The sequence below is a fragment of the Sitophilus oryzae genome, unplaced genomic scaffold (genome assembly GCF_002938485.1).
Source record: "Sitophilus oryzae breed Bouriz unplaced genomic scaffold, Soryzae_2.0 scaffold_1576_pilon_pilon, whole genome shotgun sequence".
Lineage (NCBI taxonomy): Eukaryota > Metazoa > Arthropoda > Insecta > Coleoptera > Curculionidae > Sitophilus > Sitophilus oryzae.
Window position 1 is genome coordinate 17,304,374 of NW_022146254.1, and position 18,410 is coordinate 17,322,783.

At 34.5% G+C, this 18,410-nt stretch overlaps 1 protein-coding gene across 3 annotated transcripts; it reads right to left on the reverse strand.

Annotated features, from left to right (window-relative positions):
* Positions 1 to 166: 166 nt before the first annotated feature.
* On the reverse strand, positions 167 to 12,737 carry LOC115879484 (venom carboxylesterase-6-like). 3 transcript variants are annotated; one of them, XM_030896382.1, is made up of 11 exons: positions 12,631 to 12,737; positions 12,431 to 12,568; positions 10,188 to 10,328; positions 9,651 to 9,784; positions 5,729 to 5,928; positions 5,154 to 5,365; positions 4,381 to 4,525; positions 4,139 to 4,311; positions 3,898 to 4,027; positions 475 to 619; positions 167 to 416 (listed from the first exon to the last, which is right to left on the reverse strand). In XM_030896382.1, exons 1-11 carry the CDS (start codon positions 12,673 to 12,675, stop codon positions 230 to 232), a joined length of 1,650 nt encoding a protein of 549 aa, XP_030752242.1. In that variant the 5' UTR covers positions 12,676 to 12,737; the 3' UTR covers positions 167 to 229. The 3 variants fall into 3 exon arrangements, with proteins under 3 accessions (XP_030752242.1, XP_030752243.1, XP_030752244.1); XM_030896383.1 differs by having other exon boundaries at positions 229 to 402; XM_030896384.1 differs by lacking the exons at positions 167 to 416; positions 475 to 619 and adding an exon at positions 3,808 to 3,834.
* Between the last annotated feature and the right edge of the window lie 5,673 nt (positions 12,738 to 18,410).

Genomic DNA, 18,410 nt, shown 5'->3' on the forward strand with positions numbered 1-18,410 from the left:
GTGATATATGATTTTATATCTCTGTTAACGCTTAGGTGTATCAATGCCCATTTCATACGTGATATCAAAAATATACATTTACATGTATTTATTCTTACAAAAATATTGCTGAATGTGTAAAATTTTTGGCTGGATATTGAAAGAATGTGAAGATATAAAGCGGAACTATATGACGTATATTTTTATTAATTAATGAATATATTATCAAACTAATCTTAATTAGCATGTTTCAAAAAGTTATAAGCGAATCATTAGCCCATTCTTCATAATACTGATTCCAAGCATCGTAATATGGCCGTTTGGGTTTCTTATTTATTTCAAGATTTCTTCCAATATCTAAATACTTATAATTTTCGTTGTCATATAGTGGCCAGGTTATGTTTTGAAGTAATTCTGCCTCTTCTGGAGTAGGAGTTCTACAAAATAGTGCTGTAAGGGTTTCACTGAAGTAATGTCCATTATTATGCTTTATACAAATATTTGACGAAATTAGTCCATAAAGATATCAAACGGTTGTAAGTCAAAACATCAGAAGCAGGAAATTTAGATAAATCGTCGTTATAACCAACCTGTTTCCATAGATATTTTGTTTCTTCACCGTGAGCAACTTTGTCAGCACCTACAAAAGCCATTCATGAAAATGATAATGAAATGATAAGCATATTTAAAAGAAAAAGTCAGCAACGCTATGCCGATCAAGCTTAATCACGTGACTAAAAGTTTATTGGTTTGGTTTGGTTTCGTTTATCCAAAAAATCCTTTATGGGTATTTCGCCACTGCACTGCAAGAAAAATCTACAAAATAAAATAGTTATTTTTTGTAAACACTTCTGGCGTTAAACCTAAACGGACGCTGCTTGTCAGAAGTTGTGTTTACAGTAATAAAAATTTGCCTAACAAAGAAAAAAATGCTTAACGGTTTCGTTTGCATACTTCTTCTAGAGAAAAGCTGAAAAGAAGGAGAATACAGAAATATTTACTCAACATCATAAAGAGTTATTTCTCCAAACGGGTGGTGCTTACTGGGAGTGGTTACTGTAAGATAGTCAGTATGGGAGTCCTCCAGGGGTCAGTTTTAGGACCTTTTTTGTGCAACATTCTGTATAATCCGGTCCTCGCCATCGATCAACCCAGTGGCGTCTACACGATAGCCTTTGCGGACGACTTAGCCGTTGTGTCTATAGGTAAAGGTCTGGATGAAGCCAAGAGATTTGCAACGATAGCCGCCGAAAATATAAGGCAGTGGATAGAAAGCAGAAGGCTAGAACTAGCTCCTGATAAGACCCGTGTTTGCAGACTGACCGGCAGAACAAAACTGGCAGGAATTTTGGAGGTCAATATTCTGGAAGTACAAGTTCCAATTAAGGACGAGACCTGGGCGTCTGGCTAGACAAAAATGGCACCTTTGTCTACCACACCCAGACAAAGGCAAAGAACGCAGCGGAGAGTGCAAAAGCTCTAACAAGGCTCATGCCGCGCAATGGTGGCGCCGGTGATTGGGCACGCAGGGTGCTGGCAACTGCACACGCGTCTGCTGTGCTGTACGCTGCACCCGCATGGGCCGAAACCGCTCTAAAGCTGGCAAAGAATGTTGACGCTCTAAACCGGGCACAGAGGACAGTGCTCCTGTATGTAAGCAGGGCGAACAGGACAGTGTCCACAGAAGCACTACCCTGGGATAATGCTTCTAGACCTACAAGCTAGATACAGGAGCGAATCTTACGGGCTAGAAAAAGGTGTTATAAAGGCAGAAAAAGAAAAATTCCTGGAGCTGTGGAATAGAAAATGGCAAAGCAGCGATCGGGGCTGCTGGACTCGGCGCTGGATACCAGACCTGAGACCATGGCTACAGAGAGGCCATAGGAGACAGACTTGGTGCAGTTTGGTGCAACATGGTACGTTTGCTGCCTACAGGCATCGCATCGAAAAAGCTGCCTCTCCCCACTGCGGAGCTTGTGGCGATGTAGAGGATGCCGGGCACGTACTATTGGAATGCGACCGACATGCGGCACTGAGAATTGAGACGGAAGCCATCACAGGACCTCTGACTGAGGGAAGCCTTATCACGGTTATGCTGCGTGATGAGCACTGCTGGAAGGCTGTTGACCAGCTGTGTCTCGACATTCTTATTGAAGTCGACGAGGTAGTGGCCGCAAGACGTAATAGATCTACGTAAATTGTCCTGAATAGGCAATTCTCTTCTAATCGATTGTGTGACAATCCTTAAGTTTAAGAACTAGAGCGATTAAGTGTCGACGGAGTGATGAGTAAAGGTAGGAGTGGATGCATCCGTATGCCTCACGGCGATCGATATCCACACCTAGAATAGGAGAGGGGTTTAGTGAGTATTATGCGGCTAGTAACGCATTGTCGCATCGAACCCCACATTTCGCATTATCGCATCGAACCCCATATTTCCAGATAAATAGCTTCCCCTCTTCTCTAACAAAAATAAAATGGTTTGTATACTTTTGATCAACATAGTGTAGTAAACTTATCAAATGTAAAAAATGTCATTATGGAAATTTAAGGAAAGAGAAAAAAACAAATGTGGCTGGCTGAGGTTCGACAGCAAGTGAGTCTGCTGATGACTCCAGAGCAGTCTTGGAATAAATCTGTTAAGGGGTCGTTTTATTTTCTAAAATAAAAAAAAAGGTTCTGTTCAAATTTGAATTTTAGTTGTGATAAGTGAGAGAGACCGATCAACGTTAATTTTTGAAAACTGTGTTAGTGGCGCGGCCTTTGGCGTCTAACCCGAAATATAAGCGCATTATCGATATAGTAGGTTGCATTCGTACCTATATACTGGCGCCAAAAATTTAAAATTTGTATATTTGAACCGAATCTTAATCTTTCAAATTTATAATAAGAAATCATCGTAGTTTTTTTAGATTATTTTGTTGACAACGAAAATTTATTATTAGACTTTAAAGCATTAAAACCTATAAATAAAATACTGTGTAGGAACATAATAATTTATTTAACTCCATACTCCTTGCCATACTTCAACTCAAGGCTGCAATCTTCAGTATCTTTTTGATCTAACTTAGTTGGGAGTGAACAGGGAAGCACGGTTGGGAGCTCGCACAGAGTATCAGTAGGTATCCCGTAGGTATTCAATGTTTTTGATAGTCTTTATTCTATAACAAGAACCTAGCAGTTAAAGAAAATAATTTGTATTACTGGAAATAATACCAGGTATAATATCTAGTCGTTCCATAAGTATCAGAAAAGAATGTGATGTTTAAATTAAAAAAATTAAATTAGCAATATACGATTATTATGTGCACTCACTATTACTATTAGGTATGTTAAAATAATTACCGTGATAAAACTTACCTTTAAAAGAAACATTTTGTCTGGCTCTCAACCACAAAACAAAAATTACAAAAATGCCGAATAATCGTGGAATCTGAAATAGTCAATAATGACAATAATCTTCTCTTTTGACAAGCTAAAAGAACAGGCACATTCAGTCAAAAACAATTTATTACTCCGATTTGCTCCGATTATCAACAGATTTTAGTTATCTCCTTCTAGAACTAAGAAATAGAAAAAGCTACTGACAATCTAATTAATCCTGTCAAATGTTTAACTTGCAAAGTTGAAAACTTCCTTTTTTGACCGCCTAAACGCTATGCGCGTCTGGGATGCGCGGTGACAAAATAAACTTGTCTACGAAATGCCCTATTCCACAAGCCCTCTCACTTTAGTTATTAGTTTCTCTCTAGTTGTGATGACACCATTACAATTACATATGACAGGTCGCGTTTGCTCTGAGCGGAGAATCCATCAAAGTTTTATAATAAAATAAATATTACTGTTATTTCATACCTGAGTAGATTAGGACTAATTTTAAAAAAGGTGTCAACTAAAAATATAAAATAAAATACAAACCTTTTACAGTAATATTTACGTTTCCTAATGGTCCGTCATATGAAAATACATAAAAGAAAATTTGGGTATAATTAGCTGCAAGACTAGCATGCTTAATGATAGCTCTGGTAAATGTATTGTGGCTCATAAACTGAAACAGATTTACATTTAATAAAAATTATCTTTAGAACATATATAATAATTTTTGATATATTATGATGTCGACTCAAATCAATTACAAGAAATGATTCTATTTAATTACCTTGATCAAATGTCCCAATTTTTCATCATCAGGAATATTTTCTAAGTATAAATCTCTAATTGTTTTTCCCACCGTTGACTTATTAACAGTATCAGATAAAATTAAATTTGTTGGTATAAATCTTTCAATGTTTTTCTCATAGACTTCCAAATACTTTTCCAGTTGTTCCAAATCTAAAATTCATTATAAACATCTTTCACAGCTGAACATCTACATATATCTTAATTAAATTAGTTTTTTACCTTGTCCATAATGAATATCTTCCTCAGAATTAGTTCCAATCAAGATAGGAACACGAATGAAGTCTCCATTTTCCAGTAATTCGTATTGGCTAGACGTTAGAAATGCAGTTTCTGATTCTCGTTCTATCACAGGTAATGCAGAAGTCTGGAATACACAAAAACTGATAATATATGAATATTTTTGTGTTATTTGTATCAATTAATATACGTAGGTAATATCTGAGATTATATGTAAGAAATTGGCAGGAGAACCTGACAAGAACGACGTACAGTAGATAAATCAAAAGACAAACAGAATGGCACACACGAGAAATTAAAAGATACAGAAGAATACCAAACCTAAGATGGAACCATGCTTTTAGGAAATTAGCAGTGATAACTTGGACCCGCATAGCCAGCAATAGACAACAATGGGTCTAATTGCAGGAAGATTATCTAAATATGTATATCTATGTTATATTTTTGAGATAATTTTTAAAAACCAGTCATTAGGTACAACTTAACAGGTATAGCTAGAGGCGTGAGAAATATAAAATAACACGGCGACCGGTGCTATCCCCAAGTCTCTTCCTATATTTGTACAACTGTATATGGAAAATTTATGCCTATGATTTTGTTCCACCAGTAGGTGGAACAATTTCCTTTTTAGCTATGCGCTAATATTACCTACTACTTCGTTTTTATAATTTAGAAAACAGCTTTCTCAGAACAGTAGGAAAACGGTGCATAGTTACTCTTACCCAAATAATAAAACTGACAAAATAAAAACTTACTGAAACAGTTGTTTTTGTTGAAGCTGTGTCTATATCCTTTCCATCTAAACCAACCAAAAAGTCAAGCAAATCAGTAGAACTAATGTTTGCATCGATCGTAGCATTAACTTGTTGAGCTAAGTCAACCGCGTAAGCTTTAGGATCAAATCCAACGGAAAAACTCCACATGTTTAATGGACTTCCGCTTTCCATAATAGCCCCTCTAAAATATCCTGGAATATTACGCAAATTAATGCAATTAAAAATTCGAAAATCAAGATAAATGGACTAATTAACATAATGGAATAATAATTTTGTGTATTTCTGTCAAATATTATAGGTATTCTGAGTATTGTATCTGTTGTGAAGTAGTCTGTTCAGTATAGCTAATTACAGTTGATGTAATTAAATATTTGTTAACAACAAAATATCACTATCACATAATAATTCAGGAAGTTCATAAATATATCTATTAAACTAGCCATAATTTTGTATAATTGTTTATGCTAAATTGTTAGTTTTGGTATACATCTACTCTAAAGACAGTGATAATTGTGTCAAAGTGTTTTTTTATTTTAGATATAATATAGTTGTACCTTCATTTCCTTTATACAACAATTGGAAACCAACTGAAGCAGATCCAGCACTTTGTCCTGAAATGGTAATTTTATTGATATCTCCACCAAAAACTTCGATGTTCTCGTAAGTCCATTTAATAGCAGCTGCCTGATCCTTAAGGCCAGCGTTACCAGAAACTACGTCATCATCAGTTGACAGGAAACCAAATGGTCCTAACCTAAATCAAATAGGTTAAATACATATAAATAAATAAGTATAAAATAAAATAAAAAAAATAAAAACTTTTAAATTGCTTTTGAAGCTTTTGATATCATTATTGCCACTAAAATAAATCAGTTAAAAATATGAAATTATCTGTTTGGTGTAATAAATCGTATAGTTGAGACTTCCCATAAATTAATTTTTTAGTAGTACACATGTATAAACCTCGGTATAGACCTAACTAGAAGAAAATGCTGAAATCAGACCATTGGTTTTATTGTCCTAATAGGTGATTGTAATAATGAATATTAATAAGTACTATATGTTTCTAATTAGTAAAAGTTAATATTTAAGCTTTGAATACCGCGGGTTTCATCTTTGACCTGGAAAAAATGTACAAACTATTGAGCACGTCATATATATAGTGTGATCAACGGATCTGAAGCTACGGGGTATCGGCAGGGGAACGCAGTTGTAAACAAAACACGCCCAGTTTCATTCATAAAATAGGCATGGGCGTACGGTGTTTTATGAAAATAATGTGTATCATAAATATAATATTCAGATTAATAATTTTTTTCAAAAAACTTTATGCTGTTTGAATCGTTACTGTTGAGTTAGCAGATAAACACTAAAAGCTTTTATTAAAGCTCCCTTAAATATTTTGAATCATTTTATTATTATGTGTTGTTAATAGATATAATAGAAGACATAATTTCAGCTGAAGGTTGGAATCTTTCGTCTTACACAGCAAAATAAAACACTAAATCAGCACAATACACCAAAACACTTTTACTTTTACACTGGACGCACGTTTCGCTAACCATGTTAGCATCATCAGCAGGTAATCAAGACTAGAATGTAGAATGTTTAGGAGGGGAGTTAATCACCGCGACCTTATAGATCTATTGTGTGTTCCCCTTTCTTGAGTTATAACGAGTTATAACTCATCATACAGTCTCAGGGCTTTAAAAAAAGCCAGTATCTGAGACGGCTCCACAGAGGCCAGCTCTCCATCCTCGACATCAGACGTACCAAGGTTCATGGCACGAATAGTCGTCGTTTCGGCGCACTCAGTGATAAGGTGTTCTGGTTGCGAATCAAGACTAAGTCTTGAGGTATATTTATTTATATATCTGTACTAACTATATTTTTTTCTATAATACATATACATAATTTTAGATATAACTATTCCCAGCAAAAAAAAATCTTGAAAATAGTTAACTTTGGAAGCGCAAACAAATCAAAATTTTACTCACCAGTAAATCCAATTTTGCCTATTACACCAGATATGGTATCGCTCCGCCAGCACTTTTTAAAGGTTAGGTCATTGTCTACCTATGTTTTATCCAAATAGATAATACTTGACGATATTTTCGAATTTCGCGTATATATTTATATCTCTCTCTGCAATATAATGGGCCGCTCCATTAATATTTATCTGTTATTTTAACATTTACGCCAAAAAAATCCATTTGATTTTAATAACCCCCTAAGCGTTTCCCTGCCAAAGGAAAATTCGATTCTTCCTGCAATTTTTGCAAAAGCTTTCTAATTGTGGGGACGACTTTGAATTCGAGATAAAATCTATTTATCAAATACCTGACCACTTGGAAATCAAAGTCGTCGAGCTTTTCAACAGCACGTGGTCGTTACTTTCCAGGGCTGGATATCATTTTATCGGGGTTAGTTTCCAGCCTTTTTTTATCTTCTGTGTGAATTTTTTTATTGCCGATACGCTAACTCCGGTATAAAGAGATATCCGCTCAAGTTTACGTTTAAGCGGCAACTTAAGCGAACTCTCTGTAGCTTCTTCGTCGCAAACCCTATTATGAACACAAGGAAATAAACCAAATGAGATTTCATCCACGTTTATTTATATTTATTTCAGTTTAGCTAAAATATTTAGGTAAAATGCGTGCTTTTCATTTTAGCCAATATTTAATTTTAATATTCTAATAATTACACATATTATTATTATTATTCTACCGACCTATAAAAATTAGCTATTATTTCTCTTGTCTGGCTATGTATTGTCTTACCCTTAATAAATTTATTCATTTTAAAACACAAATATATGATCAAACTTAATATCAATAATTAAAAACTACGCACGAAAAACATTATAATAAGATAACAAAACAATAAAACACAACTTAACTATTAAATATACGAACAATATAGGAATAAAATTTAGAATAACCGGTATAAAATAATGAAAGAAAGTAATAATGATCAAAAGAATGACACCGCCACTGGATATTTCAATAGTATTCAATATTTCTACTCTTTTCAGAAGAGACCGTGAAGTTGGGGATAAAGATAGCGAATAGGAAAGGCGTAAAAACCATGGCAACCGCGTGGTAACAAATCCTGTGACGTACTCTCGCCAATCATATTCGATGAATAGGCGGCCATGCGCGGCGATGCCGGTTTGGTAATGATATCGTTGAAAAATCTTCACCTTCCATAATAAGCAGATTATACAGAATGAAAGAAATAAGTTATTAAATAAAACATATCAAACAATATGAACTACGTTAAAATTCCTTAGTAATATACGTCAGAATATATGCTAAACACATTATATATAATAAAAATATATGAAATATATAATTCACGTCTGGCAATTTTGCAATTTTATAGATAAACGTGGCAATATCGATTTTTTTTTCTCGCATTCCTTCCGTAGCTTCAGATCCGCTGGTCAAACAGTACCTACTCTAGGAATGAACCAGATTATATCTTACTATAGGGTGAGTTTCCTACGATGTTCTCTATGGGTATCTCGGAAACTACTGGAAATAGAGAGTCAGTTAAATGGGGAATAAATTGCAGTTTTGTGGGGTCATAAATATGCGCTTTTCAGATTTTCGAAAAAGTTCATGGCTTACTAGATATTTCGAAAAAAACAAATTTTGGCTATTTTAAAAATTGTCCCGAATTCCATTAAAATCTATTTTAGACAAAAAGTTTTCAGATAAAAGTTGTAGATAATCACATCCCTAATGAGATTGTGTTCTCCGATTTTTTCTAAAGCCTGTCATTTTTGACATATGACACAAACATATGTTTTTTTTAAATGGAAACCATAGTTGGCCATGACTTCACACACGCTTTTCTTCATTTGAAAATTTTTTATTTACAATTTTTGTTTATTTTAATTTAAAAAGATTGGATGTGACACAATTTCATTCACATTTCTGAGAGCAACGACGATTGAACTTGTTTCCATGGTTAACTAAGTGAAATTAGTCAAGAGAGATAAGAATTGGCTATAACTCAGTAATTTTGTGAAAGAAACATATTATAGCTCATATTGCTGAAAAGCTTAAAAAATGGCGCTTTTTATGAAGTCATAGCCAACTATGGTTTCCATTTAAAGAAACATATGTTTGTGTCATATGTCAAAAATGACAGGTTTTATAAAAAAATCGGAGAACACAAACTCATTAGGAATATGATTATCTACAATTTTTATCTGAACACTTTTTGTCTAAAATAAATTGTAATGGAATTAGAGATAATTTTTAAAATAGCCAAAATTTGTTTTTTTCGAAATATCTAGGAAGCCATGAACTTTTTCAAAAATCTGAAAGGAGCATATTTATGACCCCACAAAACTGCAATTCTTTCCCCATTTAACCGACTCTCTATCTCCAGTAGTTTCCGAGATGCCCATAGAGAACATCGTAGGAAAAAGTTTAAACCCTGTATAAATAATAAAATATATCATACCGATAATTTAAGGTCACCACAATTATTTCTTGCTCGATGAGGTAGTCTGGACCAAATTCTTTGTACACGGAAGATCCATGTGTAAAGCCACCTCCATGAATCGACAGCAGAACAGGAAATTTGGTTTTATTGTCCTAATAGATGATTGTAATAATGAATATTTATTATATTAGATAAATCCATGAACATATTTAACGAAATTTATATTTCCAAATGTTTCTTAGAATTTTGAATTTAGAATTTCTAAAAAAAAATGTTTCTTATACCACAGCTTATTCAAAATCAACCTGACGAATTAGAACGAATACAAAACATGAAAACTTAACGTAAACTTTTTTTTTTAATTTTATGATTTTAGCCAGATCTCTTATAAAAACTGACTCAGTGTTTAGAATTTCAAAAAAGCTTCATAATTCATAATAGGGTTTCTTTTGTGATATTCAGTGCAAACTTTGTTTTGCAAACAGAAGTTTATATGGACTTTTTTCGGAACACTGGGGCCATCTTGTAATGTAGAAAATAAGTGTATTTACTTACACTGTCCAAGACAGGAACAAAAACGTTTACAAAAAGACAATCTTCACTTTCGTTAGGGGAATCCTTAGTCACAGCAAAACAGATGTTTCCATCTTTGGTTGCATCTCGTATACCATCCCATTTGAGTGGAGGTTGAGGAGCCTTATCAAAATTAAAACATATATTTTTGATTAGAATATCCAAACAGATTGCAAACAAATATTTCTTAACTTATTTAGAGACATTTAATGTCCTTGTTTTCTGAGTTTATAAAGAATTTTTGTATTTCTTTTTTCGAAAATGGTTTGGTTCGATAATTGTTTTCAAATTACATGCTGAAAAGATAAAATTTTCTATTACAGGAAATTAAGTTATCTTTAGATGTGATAATTCATAAGTGTGCTTATGCATTAATAGATAAAAGTATTCAAATATCACAGAGGAAATGTTTTATCGCAATTATTTTGTTTAGTTGAATTGAAACTCACTCATTTTTATAAAAAGAAAATATATAAATTCTGAATCTGAACAATAATGGTAAAGACTAGTTGAAAATCACTTTGCATAGAGAAACGTAGCTAAACGTGCTGGACGAGAGAGAGAAGACAAGAGAGAGGAAGAATCTTCTTTTTTAAATGTATTACTTGTACCGATTTCTTGGCCCATATGGTCATTACCGAAAAATTGAATATGCATAGTGTATATTATGGTAAAATATGTTTTTTGTACTTTATTTTTTATAGAAAAACAAACTTATACTTGAACGATTAAAAAATAGATATCTATGAGATACCCAAGTAGCATTTTCACGACTTGCGACCACATGTTTACTAAACACAACGTTGGATTAGTTACAAAAAATAGTTAGCTCCCTACCTTGGGTATTAAAATAAATTTAAACGTTTTTATAACGTTGTGCCGTACTAGTATTACAGCAAAGTAGAAGCTTCTGCGACGTCGAATAAACGTTGTCTTGTAACCTTTTTGGCTTAAGTGATCTTTAGGTGATTCGGACAACGTAGTTACACCGTTGGACAATATAGAGTTTTCCGGACCTTCACTTTCAGGACCTATTCCAACGTTATGCAAACGTCGTCTGTTTTACTAATTCCAACGTTGTTTAGATTCCCTTATTCTTACGTTGGTAGGACGTCGAGTCACTACCTTTTTGCAACTGTATTGAACCATAACCTTAAATCTTAAATTTTCACTTCATTGTTCTGTTCAGTCAGACAGTTCAGTGCTGTTTTTGTTTTTATAAAAAAAACTTAATTAAAATGGGACATAAGAACGGTACATATAAAACTAAATTTAAATATACATCGATATATATTACCGATAGTTTATCCACTCCCTCGTTTATTTAGATTATAGAGGGCGGCACAAGCTAGACTCTAGGATGACTAAATTACGCAATCTTGCGACTAGTATACTACCTGTTAAGGCCGAACTGCGACTTTATTAGTCCAGGTATGCGACTACTCGAACTACTCCATCTTAATCTCCAAAACAACAAAGTGAAAGCCGCCATGTTGTTAAATAAGAAAATGGTTCGTTTCTAAAATAGCAATTCCTGCTTTTTGAATACATTAACTTGAAATATTTGACCCTAAAAAACACGCGGAAACAATTTTTTCGACTGCGAATAAATTATTCTCATTTTACTAAAAAAAAAAAAAATTCAAGAAAATTTTTAAAACTTCTTTAATTTTAAGGCCCATTAGTATTTTTCAAAGTAGAAACAATACATTTATCAATAAAGTTGTTTGCGTTTAACTTTTTTGCCTTGGGTAACGAGTTACAGAGTCGGTTAAAGTGTTTCAATAATTATGATCTTCAAACATCCTCCACACTTAAATACTTTTCTTTTGTTTTCCTTCACTGCCATCTGATATATGTCCCTAACTATATAAATCGTAAAAATAATATTTTTACTAGAATTATCCCAATTTAGGATAAAACGCGACTTAGACGCCATATTAGTTTTGTATTTCTGTGAATTAGGATTTTAAACAACGTCGCAGTTTGTACTAAATTAGGCTTTTAGCCAACGTCGGTATCCAACGTCGTTTCGACTCCAAAATTATTATCCAAACTAGTGCAGACTAGGGTTGGCACGAGGTTGTGCCGACGTTGCGCCCCGACGTTTGGTCGCGTGACACAACATTGTCCCGACGTCCAAATGCTGCTTGGGTATTAGATGTCCTTTTAGATCGCATCAAAAATTGAAATAAATATACTGTACAAAACAAAGAACACTTTACCTGGAATCTTAAGTTTCCCACTGGAGGCTGTGCGTAAGGTATTCCTTGAAATACCCTGAAAGTTTTATTTCCTGGACTTGTTAATATATGCCCTCGTAGTGTTCCTTGCGAAATTGTAACAAAAACATCCTCTGAAATCTGATTAGAAAATGCATATTAGACAATGCTTTTATAATTTTCTGAAGAGAGATATACTTTACCACAAAAGGAATGTAAATTAACACTAAAATAAATAATATATTCATTTTATTTCTATTTATACGTTAGATAAGAAACTAAATCATTAAACTTCAAACTAACTTATGATATTTCATTAATTTAATTGAATACTTTATATGAATGAATATGATTAAAAAAACAAAATAATCTAAAGAAAATAGTGCTTCTATATCTACGTAAATTAGATAAAATAGATAAAATAATATTTTTAACTAAAAAAAAAGATATAACATTTTTAAAGTGACTTTTCGTTATTCTGACAAATTCGTGTTGAACTAAAGAGATATTGAGATTTTTAGTGCTTTCTAATCTCAGAAGCTTTTCTAAGGAAATATATATTTCAATTTTTTTTTCTCGTTTCAGTGTGCATCTCACCAAAAAAAAAGGATAGATATAAGCAGGCCATAAAGATATAAAGGTTTTGGGGGTATTCCTAGTACTGGCTCTGGATCAAGATATTATTCCGATTATACAACTCTATGTATGTTTTTCCTATATAGAAGGGTGTGATTAATAACTGATAATCATTTAAGTGATTATTGATTGCTGGCCATATTGTAATTGTCATTTTTTGAAATATTAATTCAGAAGTCATTTCTGTCAGTTCCACAAAATATCCCGTCAATTATAATAAAAATGTTTAAGGATATACAGACCGGACCACCGTAGTAGTAACATAGGCAGAACCGGACGAATTAGCGTATACCCGTCCGCCGGATAAAAAGCAAGCGAAAAAATGCGATAAAATAAAAATAGGTAGATATGTGATAAGAATGTTTGAGAATTTGTATTTATTCGTGTTTTAATAGCCAAAACGAATACATATATTCTCGCGACAGTTCTCGTGTAAAATTTATTTTTTAAGTAAAATAATGGATGTTTACGAAGTTCGTGAGAAAATTCAAATTATAAAATTGTTATCGACGCCTATGATCCTTATGATAGGCAGTCATTTTCACGCCGTGCCTGCACCCCATGTCCGCTGATGTTGGCGAGTAGCGGAGTAGTAGGCTTTGGAAACAGTTGAATGTCAGAGGTTGTTGATTTTCGGCCCAGAGAGAAGACATTGATTGTCAAGCTAGTTAGAATTATATTTTAAATATCAATTTCTGTTAAATATATTAATCTCCCGATTACATCAGAAGTGGCGATGAGTTTAATCCAGCGTTCTTAGGCCGTAACGGCGTATTTCTGACTTACTGACGACTATTGACTTGACTTTGACCTTTGAGACTATCGTTTTGTAAAGGCGTCGCGTCGCGTCGGTTTCGAGGATCTATTCGGTTGTCTCAGATACGGGTACCCGTAGACGTCGGATTTCGGATACCGTCGTCGAATCGGCGTAGCGAACTATATTCAGCGTTACATCTACTAAGGATCACTTCGACACAGCTAATAGGATCCCAATCAACTCCATGGCAGACAGGTTCATTTGAACTTCTAAGCAGCTGAGGATTGGTTGATATGAAGTTAGAAACATCCTAGGATGGTATGCACGGTCATAGAACAAAGTACCGTGGAATAGCTAGGTTTGGCAAGCTATGGATTTGGTTATGGTAGATTCAAACGTGTATTAGGATAGGAAAAAGGAGTAGGGTTAGTTCTACCCGGTACTCTCTTTTTCAAGGTATACGTTAGTATGATAGCTGGAAAAGGCGTGTGGTGGTTGCTAAGGTATGAGTTTACCACCTGGGCGCTTTGTGAGTAGGGCGGACAAGACTTGCGAATAGGGATGAGTCCCGGTATTCGGTCTGGTTAGTTCGACCCGGATTGCTCTCTTTTCCAGTGGCTGGAAAAGGCGTGGGCCCATAGTTAGATTTAGATTTTTGAATTTAGATTTAGATTTTACAATTTACATTTTAGAGTTTAGATTTATATTTTAGAATTTATATTTAAGATTTTAGAGTTGAGATTTAACTTTATTTTGTTGCACGCAAGCTGCAGATTGCGTGTAATACCAATATATAATAAGTAATTCGTTTATTTTACCATTTGAAATTTTATCCCTGAATAATTTATTTGTCCATCATGAGTTTTTGAGTATTGTTTCTGAGTGAGTTACGATATTTTATTTTTATTTATTTAAGTAGAAAATAAGACGTAGCTCCAGTATGAGCAGTGAGCAATCTAACTATATTTTTATTTCAGCTTTTAAAAATGTCCTTTAAACGATTCTGATAACGTTTCTTCTTTTAGTGTGTTGAGATAATGGTAACAATTAGCTGATAAGGTTTAGTCAATTGGTTTTGTATCAATTGTCTAGTATCAGCAGCAAACAATCTAACATATATTTTATTTCAGCTTTTAAAAAATGTCCTTTAAACGATTCTGATTGTTTCTCCTTTAAGTGTGTTGTAATAATGGTAACAATTAGCTGATAAGGTTTTGTCAATTGGTTTTGTATCAATTGTCTAGTATCAGCAGCAAACAATCTAACATAATATATTTTTATTTCAGCATTTAAAAATGTCCTTTAAACGATTCTGATTATTTTTGTCCTTTTAGTGTGAACAATGGTAGCAATTAGCTGATAACGATATGGCTCAGCAGCAAAAAAAACTAATGAATATTTTTATTTCAGCATTTAAAAATGCCATTTAAAAGGTTCTGATTATTTATGTCCTTTTAGTGTGATTCAGAGGAGTGAGGACACTCAAAAGTCAGGAATGGCCGAATGTTATGGACGCCTATGATCCTTATGATAGGCAGTCATTTTCACGCCTTGCCTGCACCCCGTGTCCGCTGATGTTGGCGAGTAGCGGAGTAGTAGGCTTTGGAAACAGTTGAATGTCAGAGGTTGTTGATTTTCGGCCCAGAGAGAAGACATTGATTGTCAAGCTAGTTAGAATTATATTTTAAATATCAATTTCTGTTAAATATATTAATCTCCCGATTACAAAATGGTATTTCCAAAATAGGTCTTATCGGGATATACAAACAATTTTTCCACAAACTTTTGTAAACAGGCCAATTCCATCTTTACCTATTGTATCAAGTGTTATTAATAATTTTGAAACACATGCGGGTGCGTATTTCCACAAAAACACAAAAAGCCTCATGTGTTGATTAATGAAGAACAGGAGTTATAGCACGTGTTCATTTGTGCTACCGCGGATCAAAATCCCACGTTTTCAAGTAATCAAATTGCTGAGGTGGTTGTCCTGCCCACAATGCCCGTATTGTTCAAGAATATTTGAACAATACTTTTCCCAACCGTTTAATTAGTGAATATGGAACTATTTTGTTGCCCGCTAGATCACCAGATCTATCTCCCAATGATTTATTTTTGTGGAGTTATGTAAAATTCAAAGTGTATGGTCATAATAGGGCTAGTAATCTGGATGAGCTTCAAGTAAAAATACGAGAGGCTTTTCAAACTATTAGCCCTAATATGTTAGCCAATGTCAGACGGGGATTTTACGACCGCCTAGGCTTCTGTCTAGCACAAGAAGATGGTCTTTTTGAACACTTGTTATGACTTTTTTTATTTAGAGTAACATTTTAGTTTTTTTTTGGGTTTAGAGAATTTATTTATTTTTAGTTTTGGCTTGTAAACACACTCAAATAATAAATATTTAAGTATTTTCATTTTAAATGTTACCTTAACTGAAGGTAAACACTTAAAATGAAAATAATAAATACTCGGCACTCCTCGCGTCGTATTCTTAGTCTGTCACGACCGACCCGTCCAAGCACAACTGCAACTTCGTACTGCCTGACCAGCCGACTAGCCGGCAGTGAATCTCGAGTACGAACGCAAAACGGGTAAACGTAAATTCGTCCGGAAACTTGCTATGTTACTAGTAGCCTGGTCTTCTCTGTATGTACTTTATTTCGTTGTATAATCTTTTGAATACAACTCGATGTTTCGGGATTATCTAATACTTTTGCCTGAAATTCAATGCGATACCGGCAACAATACTCCTCCTACGGAGTCGTAGTATTGCCGGGTAACGCATTTCGTGTCAGGCATAGGTGTCAGGTAAAAGTATTATTCGGTAATCCCGAAACATCTTGTGGTATCACATTCGATAATTCTTGTCTTGCGTAAAAACATAGATCATTGCTTCTTAATCTGTGGTCCGAGTATGTGTAAATGTGTATGGGGTCCACCGTATCTATGAACATTTGAATTAATAATTAAATGCGAGCGAGTCTCGTTAGTAATCGTTACGCTTAGCACGGCGAGCGTGTGCCAGCAGGCGGTCACACTTGCTGGCGCACGCTAAACGCTCGCAGATATGGGTGGGGAAATATTGCCAACGCAAGTAGAAGACGAAATGATCAAAAACCTCCGCGGTTTGAGGTCATCTTTTCCAAAATATTTTTCAGAACCCGACAGAAATAAAAACTGGATACCAGACCCTCTCAACGTAGATGTTTCAACGCTTGACAACGGTACAGGACAATCAATTAATAGAAATATCATGTGATTCAGCTTTATAACATAATTTTAAAGAAACTTCCTTATCAAATTTTTGGGTGAATTTAAAAAAAGTTTATAAAGATATATCAGAAGAAGCACTGTAACAATTACTGCTTTTCTCATCCACATACCTCTGTGAAAAAGCATTCTTTACTCTTGTATATATCAAAAACAAATACAGAAACAGATTATAATTGGAATCCGATTTAAGATTACAAATTACAACTAAGTAAAAACATCTACCCGAATATTACTAATTTAATCGCAAGAAAGCAGCACCAGCCTGCACATTAATACAGTATTTTTAATTTTTATAAAAATGTATTTTTTTTGTACTAAAATAATTTCTCCTTGGTGGTGAGAATAGTGACAGCGGAATATCAATATATACTAAGTGACATTGAAAATAGAACATCCACTAAATATTATTTAATTTTAATGAATGTTTGTAAGCATGCTTATTATTGTATGGATAAGAAATGATTATAATTTGAACGCCGTCAACACACTACTTTTTGTGCTATACATGTTTTTGTTAAAATTCCAGTCATCCAATATAGACCCGGCTTTCGCACAGGTTGTTACTTATTCTGCTACAGAGTAGTTTCCGGTGTTTTTCTGAGTTTATTATAATGCCTAGAATACGTAGACGTGCCAATTTTAGACAACTCAGTGATTTTGATAGAGGTCGGACAGTAGGTTTGCGGGAGGCAGGCATATCAGTTCGAGAGTTTGCTGATAGGGTCCATAGAAGTGTTTGCGCTGTTGCCAATTCTTGTAGAGCTTATTATCAACAACACCGTGAACATCGTGCCAGAGGTGCAGGGCGTCTAAGATTAACCACTGAGGGTCAACATCGCCATTTAAGGCAATTAGCTGTCAGAGACCGTTCGGCCACTTCCCGAGCAATTGCTAACCAATGGTTTACGGAACACGGAAGACTCATCACGATGCGAACTGTTTACCGATTTCTTTTCGGTCTCATTGGGTTTTACCATTGACCTCTGAACATCGACGACAACGTCTAGAGTGGTGCAGAGCCCGACAAGAATGGGGCGCAGAATGGAATGCTATCGTTTTTAGTGATGAGTCGCAATTCTGTTTGGGAATGCACGACGGTCGGGCGCGAGTGAGAAGATACCATGGAGAAAGGCGGAATCCACAGTTTTTCATGGAGAGGCAAGTAAACCAAGTTATAGGAGTTATGATTTCGGGAGCAATCGCATATGGTAGCAGGTCACCTTTTGTATTTGTTCGAGGTAATATGACAGCCCAACGCTATATTGAGGAAATTGTGGAAGCTCATCTCTTACCATACTTACGAACGTTCCACGA